The following is a 19,602-nucleotide window of genomic DNA, read 5'->3' as shown; positions in this document are numbered from 1 at the left end:
ACTACATACCACATAATCACAACACAGATCGATTGTTATCATATAGACAACATTATAATCATCAAATTGCTTGATCTGGCAACGCAACGCAACGCGCGTCTCCATTACTCTCCATAACTACTCAGCACGAATGACGTCGGCAATAATAATTTACAATCTCTATCTCATATACACACATATCTATTGATAACACAAAACATATACATACATATACTCGTACAAATTTATATGATATCTATATCACACATACCTACATATACTTCCTATACTCTAAACTCTCGTAAGTCCCACCTAGGCAGCATTCTCCTTAGGTCCATTGCTAACCTTACCAAACTGTAACGTTGTAGAGTCTTTATGAATAACTTTATTATAAACTCTTTATATATAATTTTCTAAATAATCGTCTTGGATATTCTAGACGCAATCGTGTTATATATATAATATATATTTAATACTATGCTCCCATCTTCGATAATCAATATTTCTGAATCTTATAGACCAACTGTTCTGACCTAACCTAATCTCACTTTATATATACATATATATTAAAAGTATCTTTGCCCTTATATAGTTTTTCTACGTTACAGTTTGGTCTGACTACAAGCCAGGGCTATAAGCCCTGGCAAATGTAGTTGTTTAGTTCTTGTGACTCCCTCTTAGTTTACCTTCAACTAAGTTAAAAATTTTTAGTATTTATTTTTACATATACATATTTTTTAAATACCAATTTTCTACCTATTTTCAGCATATTATACATACATTTATTCTTATATTATTTCGTTTGCAGTTTTTATTTTTGAGTATGCTCAGTACAAAAACAAAAAAAAATATTAATAATGAAAACCCAAACTTAACACTAATCCAAGAAAACAATAAAACTCAACAACAAAAAACCATTAAAACGTAGTTAGATGCCCATACTAAAAGTATAAAACTGTGTAGTTGCCCCAGTCCAAAAGTAGTGCTCGTTTAATTATTTAGTAGCGCCTATTAGTATGCCTTGGTGTTTTTGTACGTATTTTAACTATTATTTATAATAATTGTATTTGTTTTGTTATTAAACGCTTTAACGCCTAACCTAACCTAACTCTTGCCGCCCTATAAATTGCTTCCAAACTTTTGCGTATGCTTCTGCCGCTGCTTAAGTTTATTAAATTTCAGCTATTGTATGTTTGTGTGCTCTATATATATTTTGTGTTACATATCTTATGCCTTTCGATTATATACGGTTTATATACAAAATTCTTATAAACATTTTCATATGCTCTATATATATATTACCCCAAGAACCAAATATTTAAGTATGAACATGTAACTGGCTAAGTTATGCCTATTTTAATTCATCGTACTAATTATTCTCTTTTTTTAACATCATTATCAATCATTAATTTTGGCATACAGCAAGCAGTATTCGAAAAGTTCAACATGTGCGAGGAGAATGTCAACGATCTGCTCAAATGGGTGACATCTGTCGAACAAAAAATCTCAAGCGTTGGCGGCCCTCGTGAAAAAATCGATGAGCTGCGCAATCAAATCAATGCGCTCAAGGTTGGTTGATGATTTATATCTGCTGCTATATAATCCTACATTTCATATTTTATTTATTCATTTATATTTCGCAATATGCGGCATATAAGTAAATTCGGTGAAATCGTTCTATGAAAAACATCTTTTTGCCAATTTGTTATGCTTATTGGCAAAATGATAAAACGTGTATCTTAAGCTAATCTATATTTCCTTTTCACAGCAAATCAAGGATGAAATCGAATCCCAGCAGCGTCCAGTGGCCACTTGTCTGGAGCAAATACGTCAAATTGTGCTCACCGGTGGCGATGTGCTTTCCGCACCAGAGGTCACCACCTTGGAGAACTCTGGCCGTGAGCTACGTTCGCGCGTGGATCGTGTCAATGATCGCACTGTGCGTCTACTGCGTCGCCTGGAGGCTGGACGTGACGAGCTGACCAAGCTGCGTAGCGAACTGGATGTCTTCTCCGACTGGCTGCAGTTGGCGCGCCGCACTCTGGAGGACAAGGAGCGCGCTCTGTCGGACCTAACGCGTCTTGCCTCGCAGGCAGACACCATACGTGAGTTTGTCAGCGATGTGATTGGCCACCAGGCGGATCTACGTTTCATCACAATGGCCGCACAGAAGTTTGTGGACGAGAGCAAGGAGTTCCTTGCCGTCCTCAATGACTTCCGCACCTCACTGCCAGAAAGGCTGCCCCATGTGGAGCCATTGTCCAGTGCCGAGAGTCCCATACGCCAGGAGGTTTCGCTGGTGTCGGCACAGTATAAGGATCTGCTGAATCGCGTCAATGCGCTGCAGGATCGTGTCTCCGGTTTAGGTGGCAGGCAGCGTGAGTACCAGGATGCCTTGGACAAGGCCAATGAATGGCTGCGCAGCATGCAGCCGCGTATTTCTCGTGTCATCTCCGAACCTGTCGCTGGAGATCCCAAGGGCGTGCAAGATCAGATGAATGAGGCGAAGGCACTGCACAATGAGCTCCTGTCCAGCGGTCGCCTAGTGGACAATGCTCAACAAGCTTTAGATAATCTACTACGTAGCCTGGGCGGCCAGCTCAGTCCCATGGAGATCAACCAACTGGAGATACCCATTGCTGATTTGAAGAACAACTATCAGCAGTTGCTGGACACGCTCGGAGAACACTGCAAGACATTGGATAAGACGCTCGTGCAGTCGCAGGGCGTGCAGGACGCACTCGATAGTCTAGGTAGCTGGGTTAATCAAGCCGAGGACAAGTTCAAGCTCAATTTGCGTCCCGCCTCCCTAATCAAGGAGCGTCTGCAAGAGCAGATACGCGAGCACAAGGTGCTCCTGGCTGATCTGCAGTCACATCAAGCTAGCATAGATGGCGTTCAAATCTCTGCCAAGCATCTTCTAGCCAGTGCCTCTAATGCGCGCATTGCCAAGAAGGTGGAATCAAATCTGATCGATGTAACAGGCAAATTTGAGAAGCTCTACGAAAAGGCCAACAAGCGTGGCGAATTCCTTGATGATGTCTATAACCGCCTCTCAAAGTACCTGGATGACATTAGCAATGTAGAACAGCGCATGGGCAGCCTGCAGGAGGCTTTGGACAGCCGTGAGACCAGTTTGCTCTCCACGGAGGAGGTGGCACGCCGCATGCTCGACTTGTCGCGCGAAAAGGATCAGTTAGCTCCACAGTTCGAGGATTGTGTGCGCAATGGCAAGGACCTGATAGGTCTGCGTGATGTGACAGATACGGGCGCTTTGCGTGACCGCATCAAGGCTCTGGAATCTCAGTGGCGCAACATTAACCTCAGCATCGATGAGCGTGCCAAGCTGTCCAAGCAAAAGGCCGAACGACAGCTGGCTTACGAAAGCCTCAAAAATGACGTCTTGTCCTGGCTAACCAACACAGAGGGTCGTGTTAACGGACTTGCACCTGTGGCCATAGATCTGGACAAGATACGCCAACAGCACGATGAGCTAAAACCGATCTACAAGGATTATCGTGACTATGCGCCAACTATAGACAAGATTAATGATATAGGCGCCCAGTATGATGCACTTGTGCGACCAGATAGTCCCACACGCAAACGCTCCACGTACAGTCCAATCAAAAGGACAAGTCCGCTGCGTCGCATGTCCGGAGACGCCAGAAGCCCCAGCCCGACCAAGGGAGGTATTCTGTCGCCACTATCGACTGGTTCCAGTGGATTCGGTAGCCGCAGGTCCTCTCAGGATGGCTTCCAGCTCTCTGAACTGTCTCCGGTGCAGCAGCAGCTGAGCGAGATTAACAATCGCTATGGATTAATTGGCGTTCGTCTCAATGATCGCCAAAACGAGCTGGACAATCTTAGCGAGGAGTTGCGCAAGCAATACGAAAACCTGAAGGGTTTGGCGCAGTTCCTGGAACGCATTCAACGCCAGGTGCCCAAGGAGTCGGTGTCCAACAAGGAGGAGGCTGACCGCTGCATTAAGCAGGCGCGCAAGATCCTCGAGGATATGTACGAAAAACAGAGTCTGCTGGACACAACCAAAGCGCAGATTAAGGACATCCTGCGACGCAAGTCAGATGTGCCCGGCGCCGAGCAGCTGCGTCTGGAGAACGACAACATCCAGGAGAAGTGGAAGAATCTCAATGACATCTGCAAGAATCGCATTGCCTTCTCTGAGAAGCTTCGCGACTTCCTGGACACCCATGGCAATCTCAAGAGCTGGTTGGACAGCAAGGAGCGTATGTTGACTGTGCTGGGACCCATTTCCTCGGATCCACGCATGGTTCAGAGCCAGGTGCAGCAGGTGCAAGTATTACGCGAGGAATTCCGCACTCAGCAGCCGCAACTAAAACACTTCCAGGAGTTGGGACACGATGTGGTCGATCATTTGGCTGGCACACCCGATGCCCAGGCCGTTGAGCTGAAGCTCAAGGATGTGCTCACCAAGTGGGACGATCTAATGGGTAAGCTGGACGATCGCGCAAATAGTCTGGGCGGCGCTGCTGATAGCTCAAAGGAGTTCGATGCGGCTGTCAATCGCCTGCGCGAGGCACTGCAAAACATTAGCGACAACCTAGACACGCTACCCAGCGATGGCGATCACCAGGAAAATCTCCGCAAGATCGAGAATCTTGAGCGTCAGCTGGAGGGTCAGCGTCCACTCTTGGCTGATGTAGAGCAATCCGCGGCCACATTGTGCAATATTCTCGGCGATCCTGCCTCACGCGCCGATGTCAACTCACGTGTTGCAGCGCTAGAAAAACAATACCAGGCACTGCAAAAGAAGTTGGACACGAAGAAGGCTGAAACCGAGGCCTCGCTGCGTGATGGCCGCCACTTTGCCGAGAACTGCTCCAAGACGCTCGGCTGGCTATCCGGCGAGCTGTCCAATTTGACCGATCGCCTGCTTGTGTCTGCCCACAAGCCCACGCTGCAGCACCAGATCGATACGCACGAGCCCATCTACCGTGAGGTGATGGCGCGCGAGCATGAGGTAATCATGTTGATCAACAAGGGCAAAGATCTGTCCGATCGCCAGCAGGATCGTGGTGTCAAACGTGATCTGGATCGTATACAACAACAATGGGAGAAACTGCGTCGTGAGGCTGTCGATCGTCACACGCGTCTACAGACTTGCATGGAGCACTGCAAGAAGTATTCACAGACTTCAGAGACCTTCCTTGCCTGGCTGCGTACGGCTGAGGATAAGCTCGCGGATCTTACTCCCGGTGTCTTATCCAAATCCAAGCTTGAGACGCGTCTGCGTGACCTTCAAACGTTCCGCAGCGAAGTGTGGAAGCATTCGGGCGAATTTGAGAACACCAAGGGCCTGGGTGATACCTTCCTCAGTAGCTGTGACATTGACAAGGAGCCGATCAAAGCAGAGCTGCAGGATATACGCGATCGCTGGGAGCGTTTAAACAACGATCTGATCGCACGCGCTCATGAGATTGAGAACTGCTCGCGTCGTTTAGGTGACTTTAATGACGAGCTGCGCAATTTGGATCATTCGCTCGGTCGTTGCGAGGATCGCCTTGCCGCACATGATGCGCTGGGCGGTGCTGCAAAGGATCCCAAGCTACTCGAACGCGTCAAGGCAGTACGCGAGGAGCTGACGAATCTAAGCAAGCCGCTGCAATCGCTTAAGGCGTTGGCCAAGGACATAAGTGCCGAAGCACGTGCCGCCGGCGGTGATGCGGATCATTTGACCAACGAAGTTGATGGCTTAGCCGATCGCTTGTCCGAGCTACAGGGTCGTCTGGATGATCGCTGCGGCGAGCTGCAATCGGCGGCCACAGCTGTGTCCCAGTTCAACGAGCAGATGAAGGGTCTGGGAATTGACCTGAACGATCTGGAGACTGAGATTGAGAAGCTATCGCCGCCCGCCCGAGAGATTAAGATCGTGCAACAGCAACTGGATGATGTAGGCAAACTGCAGAGCAAACTGGAGCGCCTAGTGGGTCGTCTGGAGGATGCCGAGCGTGCCGCTGATGTTCTTGTAGACGCCGGCTTCTCTGCGGACACCAGTCAGACACGTGACCAAATCTCCACGCTGCGCAAGACTCTCGGTCGCTTGGATAATCGTGTGCGCGATCATGAGGACAAGCTTCAAAGTACGCTGAAGGCCCTGCGGGAGTTCTACGACTTGCAGTCGCAAGCACTGGATGACATCCAGGACGTTAGCGATGAATTCAAGCGAATGAAGCCTGTAGGCTCAGAACTGGATCAGATCAGACGCCAACAGGAGGACTTCCGTAACTTCCGAGAGCACAAGGTTGAACCATTGGCTCTGAATGTGGACAAGGTCAACATGGCTGGACGCGATTTGGTTCGCTCCGCAGCCAGTGGCGTCTCTACGAACACCATTGAGAAGGATTTGGAGAAGCTGAACGATCGCTGGAACGATTTGAAGGAACGCATGAATGAGCGCGATCGTCGTCTGGACGTAGCGCTGCTGCAGTCCGGCAAGTTCCAGGAGGCCCTAGCAGGACTCTCCAAGTGGTTGAGCGATACCGAGGAAATGGTGGCCAATCAGAAAGCACCCAGCGCCGACTACAAGGTGGTTAAGGCGCAGCTGCAGGAGCAAAAGTTCCTCAAGAAAATGTTGCTGGATCGTCAGAACTCGATGGGCTCGTTGGCCAATTTAGGCAAAGAGGTGGCCAATCATTGCGAGCCTGCTGAGCGCGCCTCCATTGAGAAGCAGCTGAATGATCTGATGAAGCGTTTCGATGCCTTGACCGATGGTGCCGAGCAGCGTGAGCAAGATCTTGAGGAGGCCATGGAGGTGGCCAAGCGTTTCCATGACAAGATTAGCCCACTGGAATTGTGGCTAGATAATACGGAACGTGCAGTTAAGGCCATGGAGCTGATTCCCACGGATGAGGAAAAGATACAGCAACGCATTCGCGAGCATGATCGCCTGCACGATGAGATTCTGGGCAAGCAGCCTGATTTTACCGATCTTGCCGATGTGGCTGCTCAGCTGATGCATTTGGTCAGCGATGAGGAGGCTGTCAATCTGGGCGAGAAGGTGCGCAGTGTGACCGAACGCTATACAGGTTTGGTCGACGCCAGCGACAATATTGGCGCTCTGCTCGCCGAATCCCGCCAAGGATTGCGCCATCTGGTGTTGAGCTATCAGGATTTGGTTGCGTGGATGGAAAGTATGGAGAATGAACTGAAGCGTTTCAAGTCTTTGCCAGTCTATGCCGAGAAGCTGTTGGAGCAAATGGATCATCTGCTGGAGCTGAACGAGAACATCGCGGGACACGCAAACAACGTAGAGTCCACTGTTGAATCCGGCGCAGAGCTCATGAAGCACATTTCCAATGATGAGGCCATACAACTGAAGGATAAGTTGGACTCACTGCAGCGTCGCTATGGCGATCTGACCAATCGTGGTGGAGATCTGCTCAAGAATGCTCAGAATGCTTTGCCACTTGTGCAGCAGTTCCATGAGGCCCACAATCGCTTGGTCGAATGGATGCAAAGCGCCGAGACCGCCTTGGCGCCCAGTGAGCCACGTCAGGCAGATGTGCTACGTCTGGAGAGCGAGCTATCCGACATGCGTCCCATACTGGACACCATCAATCTGATTGGGCCACAGCTGTGTCAGCTATCACCAGGCGAAGGTGCCGCCACCATTGAGAGCATTGTTACCCGGGACAATCGTCGCTTCGATGCGATCGTGGAGCAGATTCAACGCAAGGCCGAGCGTCTGCATTTGAGCAATCAGCGTGCCAAGGAGGTCACAGGTGATATCGATGAGCTGCTAGAGTGGTTCCGTGATATGGATACCACATTGCGTGAGGCCGATCCACCTGGCATGGAGCCGAAATTAGTGCGCGCTCAGTTGCAGGAGCATCGCTCCATCAATGATGACATTTCCAGTCAGAAGGGCCGCGTGCGTGACGTCACCGCCGCCTCCAAGAAGGTGTTGCGTGAATCGCCGCAAAGCGAGAATACCGCAACGCTGCGCGAGAAGCTGGACGACCTTAAAGAGATTGTGGACACCGTTGCACAGCTGTGCAGTGAACGTCTGGGTATCTTAGAGCAAGCCTTGCCACTTTCCGAGCACTTTGCCGACTCGCATTCGGGTCTGACCACCTGGCTGGATGACATGGAGCAGCAAATCTCACGCCTGAGCATGCCTGCTCTGCGGCCCGATCAGATCACGCTGCAGCAGGACAAGAACGAGCGTCTTCTGCACTCCATAGCCGAGCATAAGCCACTGCTGGATAAGCTGAACAAAACGGGTGAAGCTCTGGGCGCTCTGGTCGCCGACGAAGATAGCGCCAAGATCAATGAGATTCTCGACACGGACAATGCCCGCTATGCGGCGCTGCGTCTGGAGCTGCGCGAACGTCAACAGGCACTGGAGAGCGCTCTGCAGGAGTCCAGCCAGTTCTCTGACAAACTTGAGGGCATGTTACGTGCGCTGGCCAACACAGTGGATCAGGTGAATCAATTGGATCCACTCTCAGCACTGCCACAAAAGATACGCGAGCAAATCGAGGACAATGATGCTCTGATGGATGATCTGGATAAGCGTCAGGATGCATTTAGCGCTGTGCAGCGTGCTGCCAATGATGTCATTGCTAAGGCTGGCAACAAAGCTGATCCTGCCGTGCGCGACATTAAAGCCAAACTGGAGAAACTCAATAATCTGTGGAACGATGTTCAGAAGGCTACCAAAAAGCGTGGCAGCTCCCTGGATGACATACTCAGTGTTGCAGAGCCCTTCTGGAAGCAGTTGAATAGCGTCATGAAAACACTCAAAGATCTGGAGGAGACGCTGTCCTGCCAGGAGCCACCAGCGGCACAGCCGCAAGACATCAAGAAACAACAGGTGGCACTGCAGGAGATACGCCACGAAATTGATCAGACCAAGCCCGAAGTGGAGCAGGTGCGTCGCCATGGTAGCAATCTCATGAACATGTGCGGTGAACCTGACAAGCCAGAGGTCAAGAAGCACATCGAGGATTTGGATAATGCCTGGGATAACATTACAGCGCTATATGCCAAGCGGGAGGAAAACCTGATCGATGCCATGGAGAAAGCCATGGAGTTCCATGAAACACTGCAGAACCTGCTCAAGTTCCTCACCAAGGCTGAGGATAAGTTTGCTCACTTGGGACCTGTGGGCTCCGACATTGATGCTGTCAAGCGACAGATTGAACAGCTCAAGTCGTTCAAAGACGAAGTCGATCCGCATATGGTCGAAGTAGAAGCATTAAACAGGTAAGCTTCGAATAGCTTAAAAATTCAATTCTCATATCTAATAATTTGTAATAATAATATATATCAACGCCGTGTTTGTGTGGTCTACCTTCAATCGTACAATTGGCAGAGGTCTAGAAAGGCAAGATAGTTTCAAAATTTCGTACGTTCTCTATTGTTCGTTCGTTATTGTTGTGTACATTTAAGTGCCTGCATTGCAAGCTGTGAAATGTGAGACGTGATCAGCGATCAGAGATCTGTGATTTCTATAAAATTTCTTATTTTTGATCTTCAATCTCTGGTCTATAATTTGCGATCGGTTGTGTCTGATCTGTGATCCCCGATCTCTGGTTTGTGATCTCTGATGTGCTTTGCGCATGTTTCTTATGATTTTCGCCAAAAGCCACTGGAACCAGCGGTTCCAAAGTCGTTATTGCATGTGCACCGGCAAGCCGCCAGATTTTGTTATTATTGTTGCGTTCTGCCTGAATTTTAAGCGCCAGCCATAAACAATTCATGTTAATCCTCTCTTGACCAATTACAGACAAGCTGTGGAATTAACGGAACGCACTTCGCCGGAGCAGGCGGCATCGATAAGGGAGCCATTGTCCGTGGTCAATCGCCGTTGGGAGGCATTGCTGCGTGGCATGGTCGATCGGCAAAAGCAGCTGGAGCATGCGCTGCTCCATTTGGGTCAATTCCAGCATGCACTCAACGAGCTGTTGGTCTGGATTAACAAGACAGACAGCACATTGGATCAATTGAAACCGGTAAGACAGCGAAGGAATAGCTTCCAAATAGGCAAATTTAATTACATATCTTATTTGCAGATACCCGGCGATCCGCAACTACTTGAGGTTGAGCTTGCCAAGCTTAAAGTGCTGGCCAATGATATACAGGCGCATCAGAACTCAGTGGACACCCTTAACGATGCAGGACGCCAGTTGATTGAGACAGAGAAGGGTTCTGTGGAGGCCTCCACGACGCAGGAGAAGCTGCGCAAGCTAAACAACGAGTGGAAGCAACTGTTACAAAAGGCCAGCGATCGCCAGCATGAGTTGGAGGAGTCTCTGCGCGAAGCTCAAGGCTACATTGCTGAGGTCCAGGACATATTGGGCTGGTTGGGCGATGTGGATGCCGTGATTGGTGCCAGCAAGCCGGTGGGTGGTCTGCCAGAGACAGCGACCGAGCAGCTGGAACGCTTTATGGAAGTCTACAATGAGCTGGATGAAAATAGGCCCAAGGTTGAGACAATACAAGCGCAGGGTCAGGAGTACATTAAGCGCCAGAACCAAATGAAGGTCTCCTCCAGCAACCTGCAGCATACACTGCGCACACTGAAACAACGCTGGGATGCGGTGGTTTCGCGTGCATCCGATAAAAAGATCAAACTAGAGATTGCACTTAAGGAGGCCACCGAATTCCATGAGACACTGCAAGCCTTTGTCGAGTGGCTCACCCAGGCTGAGAAGCAGCTATCCAATGCTGAACCCGTTTCGCGCGTGCTAGAGACTATTCAAGCCCAGATGGAGGAGCATAAGGTCCTGCAAAAGGATGTGAGCACACATCGTGAGGCTATGCTGCTGCTAGACAAAAAGGGCACGCATCTTAAATACTTCAGCCAGAAGCAGGATGTGATTCTCATCAAGAATCTGCTCGTCTCAGTGCAGCATCGCTGGGAGCGTGTGGTCAGCAAAGCGGCAGAGCGCACACGCGCTCTGGATCATGGCTACAAGGAGGCTCGTGAGTTCAATGATGCCTGGAATAGCATGATGCAGTATCTGCAGGAAACCGAACAGGTGCTGGATCAAATCATCGAAGAAGCCACCGCCTCCAAGGAGCCGCAAAAGATCAAGAAATACATTGGCAAGCTAAAGGAAACACATCGCCAGCTGGGCGCCAAGCAGTCCGTCTACGATGGCACAATGCGCACAGGCAAGAACCTCATGGAGCGTGCTCCAAAGGGCGATCGCCCAGTGCTGGACAAGATGCTGCTGGAGCTTAAGGAGCAATGGACGCGTGTCTGGTCGAAGAGCATTGAACGTCAGCGCAAACTAGAGGAGGCCTTGCTGCTCTCCGGACAGTTCAGCGACGCTCTGGGCGAACTGCTCGACTGGCTGAAGAAGGCCAAGAGCCGCCTCAACGAGAACGGACCCGTGCATGGTGATCTGGAGACGGTGCAGGGCTTGTGTGAGCATCACAAGCACATCGAACAGGACCTTCAGAAGCGCTCCGCTCAAATGCAGGGCGTGCTGAAGACCGGTCGTGACCTAGAGCGCTCGGGCAATAATCCTGAAGTGGGTCGCCAGCTCGACGAGCTGCAATCCATTTGGGAGGAGGTCCAGAAGGCTGTGGGCAAACGCGGAGAGCGACTCCAAGTGGCTCTGGTGGATGCTGAGAAGCTGAATGCTCGTGTCCAGGCTCTGTTCGATTGGCTGGATCATGCGGAACATAAGTTGCGCTATGCGAAGAATGCGCCCGATGATGAGAAGGTCTCACGCGAAATGATGGACATTCACACCGAGTTTATGCGTGATCTGCGCGTGCGTGAGCGTGAGAAGAGCGAAACGTTCGAATATGCAGAGGAGATTATTGGCAAGGCCTATCCGGATGCCATACCCATCATCAAGAACTGGCTATCGATTATACAGCAACGTTGGGAGGAGGTGCGACAATGGGCCATCAACCGCGAGTCGAAGCTCGAATTGCATTTGCAATCGCTCAAGGATCTGGATGATACCATTGAGGAGCTGCTCGCTTGGCTCAGCGGACTCGAAGGCACCCTATTGAGTAAGTAATCCAAATTGAAAGCTATTTGGTCGATTTCTATTTCTGTTCTCCTCATATAGATCTGAAGCACGAACAGCTGCCGGATGAGATTCCACCTGTAGAGAAATTGATTGAAGATCACAAGGAGTTCATGGAGAACACAGCACGCCGCCAGAATGAAGTGGATCGCGCCTGCAAGCCTCGTCAACTCCCTCCTGGCGCGCGCAAACCATCGCGAAGTGGCAAGACGCCAGTGTGAGTATTACGAAATTGCCATCTGACTTTTGTATATATGAGTATTTCATTTTATTTTTTACTTTTATTTTTTACTTTTATTTCTTTTGCTATTTTTCACCAATTTTATTGCTACAAATATCAAATATTTTCCCCTGCAACGATTTGCACACAAACTTTTGCCTATCGTCTACCAAAAATATACCACAATATACCAAATACTGTACACCTTGCAACAACAACAACTCTATATATATATACAACTGTAGTCGTGGCTCCAGTCACGATCTGCGCGAACAGTCGCCCGATGGCCAGCTTCGACGTCAAAGGTTTGACAGCTACTTTATACTGTACTCTAAAATTGCAAGCCACTTCAAACAGAATGCGCTTACCAACACTACCTCACACACACGCACACATTACCAACTGGTTCAAGACTGCATTTTGCTTAACATTGCAACATTAAACAATTAAAAAAAAACGCAAATATCAGGCAAACCATTGAATAAATAAAAATATAAGCTATTTCGTGTCCTATGTAGTGCTAAAATGAGCTAACATACTATGTTTGCTAAGCCTACCTGTATCAACTACCATACCATGAACTCATCACAACATAAATAAATTGCTTCACGATTAAAGAAATCCTTTTTTAACAAGAGCTTCAAGCAAATCTATACCCTATGCCTACTGCACGCTTGTTGAGTTGTCTTAACTAAACAGGCAACTGAACAGTGCATTTAGTTGGGTGCGTTTGCCCCGCCTGGGCTATAGATATTGCTATACCTGAGCTCATGTCGAAAATAACTAATGTTCTTTATAAGGTAAATAGCTTGTAGCTATTACCTGTACATTATTTAAAAATAATATCTTCTGTAGCTCTTAATAAAATGCTAACTTATCTACTTAGTTAGTACTTATACCATCTAGCATACCACGTAGTATCCACTGCACCTCGCACACACTGCCTCGTTCACAGCACTCGGCTTATACACACTGCTGCTAAAACTGTTGCTTTATTTTGTTTTTTCCAACACATAGTTGTGCAATTTTTTTAATATGCTATTGCTACCCTCTCTTTCACAGCTTCAAGGGCTCACGCGATCAAGGACTCAACGCACGCAAGGGCAGGTGAGTTATCAGCCTTTCCTAGGGCGATTTTTAATAGTTTCAAAAATAACTGTGCATGCACTTTCAAAATTATCAATGAAATTTCTTTTGTTTTTCTCAAACTTTACATTTTTTTGGCTCTATGCAACACTATTTTTGGAAATGCTGCGACATGTTATTTATTTTGTGTATATACATATAAATAATTATATACAAAATTTTTGATAAATGTTATTTTTGTCTTTTACAATGTGTATTTGTGTATATTGTTTCGTTATTTGATCGTTTTTGTTTTTGTCTCTCTCTTTTGTCTCTTTTTTGTGATTCTACTTTCATCACGCTACGTAAACGTTGTCTCATATCAAACTCTATGCATCTTGCTGCTTAAATATTTGCTCTGCATCATCAATATATCCATATATATATATATATGTAAATCGCCTGTACAGTCGTGTTACGCCCACGCGTGATACGCCCGACAGAGATCGCCTGCCGCACTTTGGCCCCCGTTTCTCGCCAAGGTAAGTGGCCCGACGCTCTTCATTTAACTGTGCAAACTGTGCGCTCATGCTAAATGCTCTGTTAAATATTTTGTGTATGTTAAGCATTTTGTAGTTTCGTTATTTGTTTTTTTCAATCTAATTAGCTCTCTTGTTGTGATACGCTTCATAACTATCCTATAAACTTACGCATATATTAATAATATTCAACTATTTCCAAGCAGCTCTACCGGTACCGATCTTGAATTCCGTTCACCACGCGCGAAACTCTTGTGGAACAAGTGGCGCGATGTCTGGATGCTGTCATGGGAGCGTCAGCGTTTGTTGCATGAGCATCTTATGTATTTGAAGGATGTCGAGCGTGCTCGCAACTTTAGCTGGGATGATTGGCGCAAACGCGTAAGTAACTCCCTATATAGAACTTATTAAACAATCTATATAATTCCAATTTTCTCCCTCTTTGCAGTTCCTCAAGTACATGAACCACAAGAAATCGCGCTTGACTGATTTGTTCCGGAAAATGGATAAGGATAACAATGGCATGATACCACGCGATGTCTTTATCGATGGCATACTGAATACGAGTAAGTTTTTCAAATAGACAAAGTTCCCTATCTGCAGCTTTTCTCATGATATTTTTGAACCCCTTTCTATTAGAATTCGATACTTCTGGTCTGGAAATGAAGGCTGTTGCGGATCTGTTTGATCGCAATGGCGAGGGTCTTATCGATTGGCAGGAATTCATTGCCGCTCTGCGGCCCGATTGGCAGGAACGTAAACCCGCCAACGATTCCGATAAAATACACGATGAGGTCAAACGTTTGGTCATGCTTTGCACATGTCGCCAAAAGTTCCGCGTGTTCCAAGTTGGCGAAGGCAAATATAGAGTGAGTTTACATTCCAATAAGAGTTACTCAACAGCTGTTAACTGTGTGTTATGTTAATCTTTACAGTTTGGTGATTCCCAGAAACTGCGCCTGGTACGCATCCTGCGCAGCACTGTCATGGTGCGCGTGGGTGGCGGCTGGGTCGCTTTGGATGAATTCCTGCAGAAGAACGATCCTTGTCGCGGTAAGTTCCATACTCAAACACAACAGACAAACGCTCTCTATAAATATTTAGTACACGTACATACACGAAAATTATCGATAAATCTTGTTGGATTTCATACATTTATCGCATATTATTTCTAGTGTAATTTTTGTAGTCCACCATATCACAAAACTTAAAAAAACATAAAAATTCCATTCCCATCTCAGCTCATGCATTTTGTCTATACCTTAGATTAAACATATATGCATCATTCTTTTTAAAAACCATTTTTGATCATGTCTCTTAATTCACATACATAAACATAGGTACAGTTGTGCTTAACAACTAATTATACAATTTTTTTTTTACAAATGCAAAACATTTTTTTAAAACATACCAAATATCATATTAATAATACCAAACGGATATGGTCATTTAACCAACAAATAAAAATATATAATAAAAATAAAACTTTTGTGCCTAAAAATATTACTAGTATATGAACCCAAAAGAAAAAACAAAAACAACATAACCTTAAAACAAAACATAATTTTTGAAAACCTCATTAATTTGTTTGGTCGAAAAGTTGCTTTACAAAATACAAAACGAGAAATTAACAGTGCGCCTTATTTTTAAAGAATTTTTTGCCATTTAGTCGGCGCCTAATTTTTGAAGCCTTTCATACACACAATAACCAAACGATATCAAGAATCCAAACAAAAACCAAAAACCTATCCTAAAGCCCGAAAACTGAAAAGCTCACAGTCTAGGGTTGCCATTTAGTAATCATGCTCATATTTTTGTTGCTTTTATATGTTAACTCTGCGTTTTATCCTACCCCATACCACACATTGTATTTATCTACTTATATAGTATTTTTTAATCTGGGTTAAGAAACACTACGTCTATTGCCTAGAATCTAACTTGACTAAAAATTGATCTAAAAAACTTGCTTATTTATATAGTGCATGATGCTGTTTTTTTTTTTTTGCTTTATTCTCTTGCTTAACATGGCTACAGTTGTGCCGGCTGTTAACTAACAGCTGTGCCGACCTAACTTAGCTGTAACTATACTTTTTCATGTCACGCTTCGTAAATTTGTTCATTTCTGTTTGTTGTGCGTCCAATTTTTTGAAAACTTGAATTTTTGTATTAATAATTTTGTATACCGTTTTTCGTTTTTACTAATCAAATTTTATGTTTTCCCCCTTTTTCTTTTTCAAATGTTTTATTTCTGTATTAAAATGAAACCGATAACGATAACGCAATGTGCCCGATATTTAAATGTAAACCCGTGTGTACCACAAATATCCGCTTGCGCTGCCCACGCCCACGCCCAACATGCACTCGCCTGCGCCCAAAAAATTACCACAAAAATACCAACAAAAAATACCAAACTCTGAAAAATACTATGCGGTAACAAAATTTCGTTGTTATTGTTGTTGTTATATGTTCGCCTGCAACAAAAACAAAATTACAAAAAAAAAAACAAAAATACAACAAATGCACACGCTCACATAAACGCGTGTTTGGTATATATATATATATGTATATGTATTTATATATATATATATGTTTATATATATACCTCATGGTATATTCCCGGCATTGAACGGAGCAGCCAAGGGACGCACTAACATTGAGCTACGCGAGCAATTCATATTGGCCGATGGCGTCTCACAGAGCATGGCCGCCTTTACGTCCAGACGTTCCACGCCCAATGCTGCCCAAACTGCCAACAGTTCGCAAAATGGCGGCGCCGGTAGCCCCAACTTGCCGCCATATATGAGTGGACAGGGTCCCATCATAAAGGTAAATCAACAAGCCAGTGACAGTTGTGGGTTAACAAAAAAGAAAATAAGAAGAAAACAAAAGCAAAACATGAATTTCCCCCACATTCCCAACACTATTCCCGAATACTATAAGTGTATATCCCATGTTAGGCTTTTATATTATCTGAGAGGTAAGTTTTGAGCTTTCGTTTTGGGTTTATTGTGTGTGTTGTTGACAAACAAAAAAACAAAAACAAAAAACAAACATCTTTTAAAACAAAAAATATAATCGCTCGCTGCTGCCGCTGCGTCGCGCTGACTCTTGATTTTTGTGCATGAGAATTTACATTATTCTATATATATTTATTGTATTGAACGTATTGTTGTTGCTATACTACATACATATATCGTATATATCTTTTATAAATATTTATTTGTTACTCCTTGAATTGTTTTATGTTACGCTGCGTCATATATTTTGAGTTTAATGCTAGATAAATTACACATGCGCGCGCTAACTGTCGCGCTTTGTGAGGTTAGGTTCTATTGAGGTTATGTGCAGTCATTTAGAGGTTATGTTGATTTTTCTTTGTATAGAGGCAAGTTGTTTAAATGATCATATACCGTTTAGTCAGCTATAAGCTATATTGAGCAAAATGCCAACAACAACAAAATTGTGTTTCTATATATATGTAGCTGATGAGCACTTGGCCGAGTTAATGCCAATATTTGAGAAAATCCGTGCACAAGACCAAGTCCCATGCGCCTTTCCCATACACATGGGCGCCGGCGGCACAGTATTCGTGCGCTGCAATGCCAGCCGCTCGGTACCACTGAGTCCACATGTGCTCCATTGTCATCCAACAACACACTGGGTAAGTCGAACTCAACTGAGGAAGCAGACGGAAGTAAAGCAACAGGAAACAGGGCCATTAGCAGGGGGCACTAATAGATACCTACGCCCAAAAGATTGCATCACTAATCTTTCATTGTTGTTTACCCACCACCAGGTACGCGAGCGTTCGGTACGTTCCATACCCATGTCAAGGCCATCGCGATCTTCGCTTTCGGCCAGCACGCCCGATTCGCTTAGCGATAATGAGGGCAGCCATGGTGGACCCTCTGGCCGTTATACGCCGCGCAAGGTCACCTATACGAGCACACGCACGGGTCTGACGCCAGGCGGATCGCGTGCCGGCTCCAAGCCCAACTCACGCCCGCTCAGCAGACAAGGCTCCAAGCCGCCGTCACGTCATGGCTCCACGCTCTCGCTCGATAGCACAGGTAATAGAGTGCTCAAATCAAATGAAAATCAGTCAGATTTGAACCAACGCCTTTTCTTTGCAGATGATCACACCCCCTCGCGCATACCACAGCGCAAGGCATCCGCTGCGAGCACCATTAGCGGCACCGGCACCGGCACCACCCCTCGCCCGGCGCGTCTGTCTGTAGCTACAGCAGCCACACCGGGCAGCCGGCTTAATGGCACCAGCACCATCACACGCAAAACCGCGTCCGGTTCGGCAAGTCCAGCGCCCACAAGGTAAGCATTCGTCTAGATTTTTCTGTTGGGGGTTAAGGGTGGGTTTTTGATAAACATATTTGAACTTTATTAATTTATCAATTTATTTTTGAAATTATTTTCGGTTACTGCATTAACTTTTGACAAAACTCACACAACAAAAAATACCAACAAAATATCAAAAAAAAAAAAAATATACAAAACATTCTCAACATAATACCAAAATCACCATTTTACATGCTACTTACAAAACGAATTGGCTTATATGAAACAAAAAATCATTAAAAATACCAAATATACCAAATAAATACCATCATTTAAACGCTAACCTACAAAACGAATTGGCTTTATTGAAATAAAATATCATATCGAAATTTAAATGCTTGAATGCAACTAACTGCAACATCAAAAAATAAAATAAATACCAAAAAAATTATACCGACTTGTGCCTGAAACAAAAAATATAAATACTGCAAAAAACAGCAATGGAGGCATGAGTAGATCATCCAGTATACCAGCACTAACAGGCTTCGGCTTCAAACCCACTAGGTAATGCCCAAAAACAACAACAACAAACAATACTAAACATAACATTATTATAAATTATAATTTTATCAACCTAAGTTAAATCAATCAAGTTTTAGGGCTAGTTTTTTAGCTATAGCTCGTAAGATATCAATTTCGGTAATGGTTGTACTTATGCTAACTATTCACAAACATATACTAAAGCCGCCCATCACGGATACCGGTTAAGATACCCCTCAACGATTCCAAAACATCATCGCCCACCAGTTCGTCTGCAAATCCAAGCAGCTTGGGGTAAATTTCTGTATACCATATATAGAGAGTGCTATATACATATATATATATATATATATAAATGAGCATCCACTGTAGACAATTATGAAATTATTCAGCAAATAGTAGCAAGTAATTATTATAATTTTTATATATTTGTTTATGTTTATTGTTTCAAATTATGTTATCAATTGTAAAACCAGTGCATGTCTAACTGCAATTGCATGGAAAGTTTTCTAATTTCCATTAATGCTTTAAGTACTATTTTGTTATATAACCCTGCAGAGGATATTATGATTGAGAGGCAAAATAGATAAAACGTCCGATTGTAAAGAGCTTCTTACTATATAATGACATTTTTTAGAGCCGAGTGGAGTAAACTTTAAAACGGTGTCTTCTCTTAAAAAATAGTTGGTTATACTAGTTCAGAAAAGGATTTTAGGGAATCGTAGCTACAGTCGATAATATATAAACAATAAAAGAACGGATCGGAAGAAATAATTTTGAAAAAATAAATGATATTTTATTGTTATTCAATTCAGTTAATTTAAATCAAAAAAAAAAGAGACGTTTTATTAATATCTAGTAAATTAAAGAAAACATTATTAATTGTTCTTAAAAGTATTACTACAATTACTATCTGATAATTTTATCTTCTAGT

General features: G+C 45.0%; 1 protein-coding gene and 1 long non-coding RNA gene across 45 annotated transcripts in view; one reads left to right on the top strand and one right to left on the bottom strand.

Moving 5' to 3' along the window:
- The window catches only part of shot (dystonin-like protein short stop), a 94,925-nt gene that overhangs the window by 74,169 nt on the left and 1,154 nt on the right, over positions 1-19,602 (top strand). For 10 of the 43 annotated variants that reach the window (XM_064682150.1, XM_064682149.1, XM_064682133.1 and 7 more), the window contains 16 exons: positions 1,402-1,548; positions 1,748-9,225; positions 9,749-9,974; positions 10,035-11,994; positions 12,054-12,228; positions 12,477-12,536; positions 13,294-13,338; positions 13,767-13,838; positions 14,039-14,216; positions 14,284-14,401; positions 14,475-14,704; positions 14,771-14,888; positions 16,471-16,661; positions 17,632-17,905; positions 17,969-18,164; positions 18,873-18,962. In XM_064682150.1, the coding sequence (XP_064538220.1) occupies positions 1,402-1,548; positions 1,748-9,225; positions 9,749-9,974; positions 10,035-11,994; positions 12,054-12,228; positions 12,477-12,536; positions 13,294-13,338; positions 13,767-13,838; positions 14,039-14,216; positions 14,284-14,401; positions 14,475-14,704; positions 14,771-14,888; positions 16,471-16,661; positions 17,632-17,905; positions 17,969-18,164; positions 18,873-18,962 (11,558 nt within the window). Of the gene's footprint in view, positions 1-1,401; positions 1,549-1,747; positions 9,226-9,748; positions 9,975-10,034; positions 11,995-12,053; positions 12,229-12,476; positions 12,537-13,293; positions 13,339-13,766; positions 13,839-14,038; positions 14,217-14,283; positions 14,402-14,474; positions 14,705-14,770; positions 14,889-16,470; positions 16,662-17,317; positions 17,497-17,631; positions 17,906-17,968; positions 18,165-18,626; positions 18,693-18,872; positions 18,963-19,602 lie in introns of all 43 variants that reach the window. The other 33 variants (XM_064682167.1, XM_064682160.1, XM_064682139.1 and 30 more) reach the window with 17 other exon arrangements.
- LOC135428271 (uncharacterized) lies at positions 17,071-17,716 on the bottom strand. 2 transcript variants are annotated; one of them, XR_010436227.1, is made up of 2 exons: positions 17,578-17,716; positions 17,071-17,511 (listed from the first exon to the last, which is right to left on the bottom strand). It is a non-coding gene; the product is annotated as an uncharacterized LOC135428271 (long non-coding RNA). The 2 variants fall into 2 exon arrangements; XR_010436228.1 differs by having other exon boundaries at positions 17,582-17,707.

This window comes from Drosophila montana, unplaced genomic scaffold (assembly GCF_035044405.1).
Source record: "Drosophila montana isolate Dmon_TW-CO22-7 unplaced genomic scaffold, ASM3504440v1 contig_2438_1, whole genome shotgun sequence".
Lineage (NCBI taxonomy): Eukaryota > Metazoa > Arthropoda > Insecta > Diptera > Drosophilidae > Drosophila > Drosophila montana.
The sequence above is the reverse complement of the archived record's forward strand: the minus strand, read 5'-3'. Positions and strand labels throughout refer to the sequence as shown.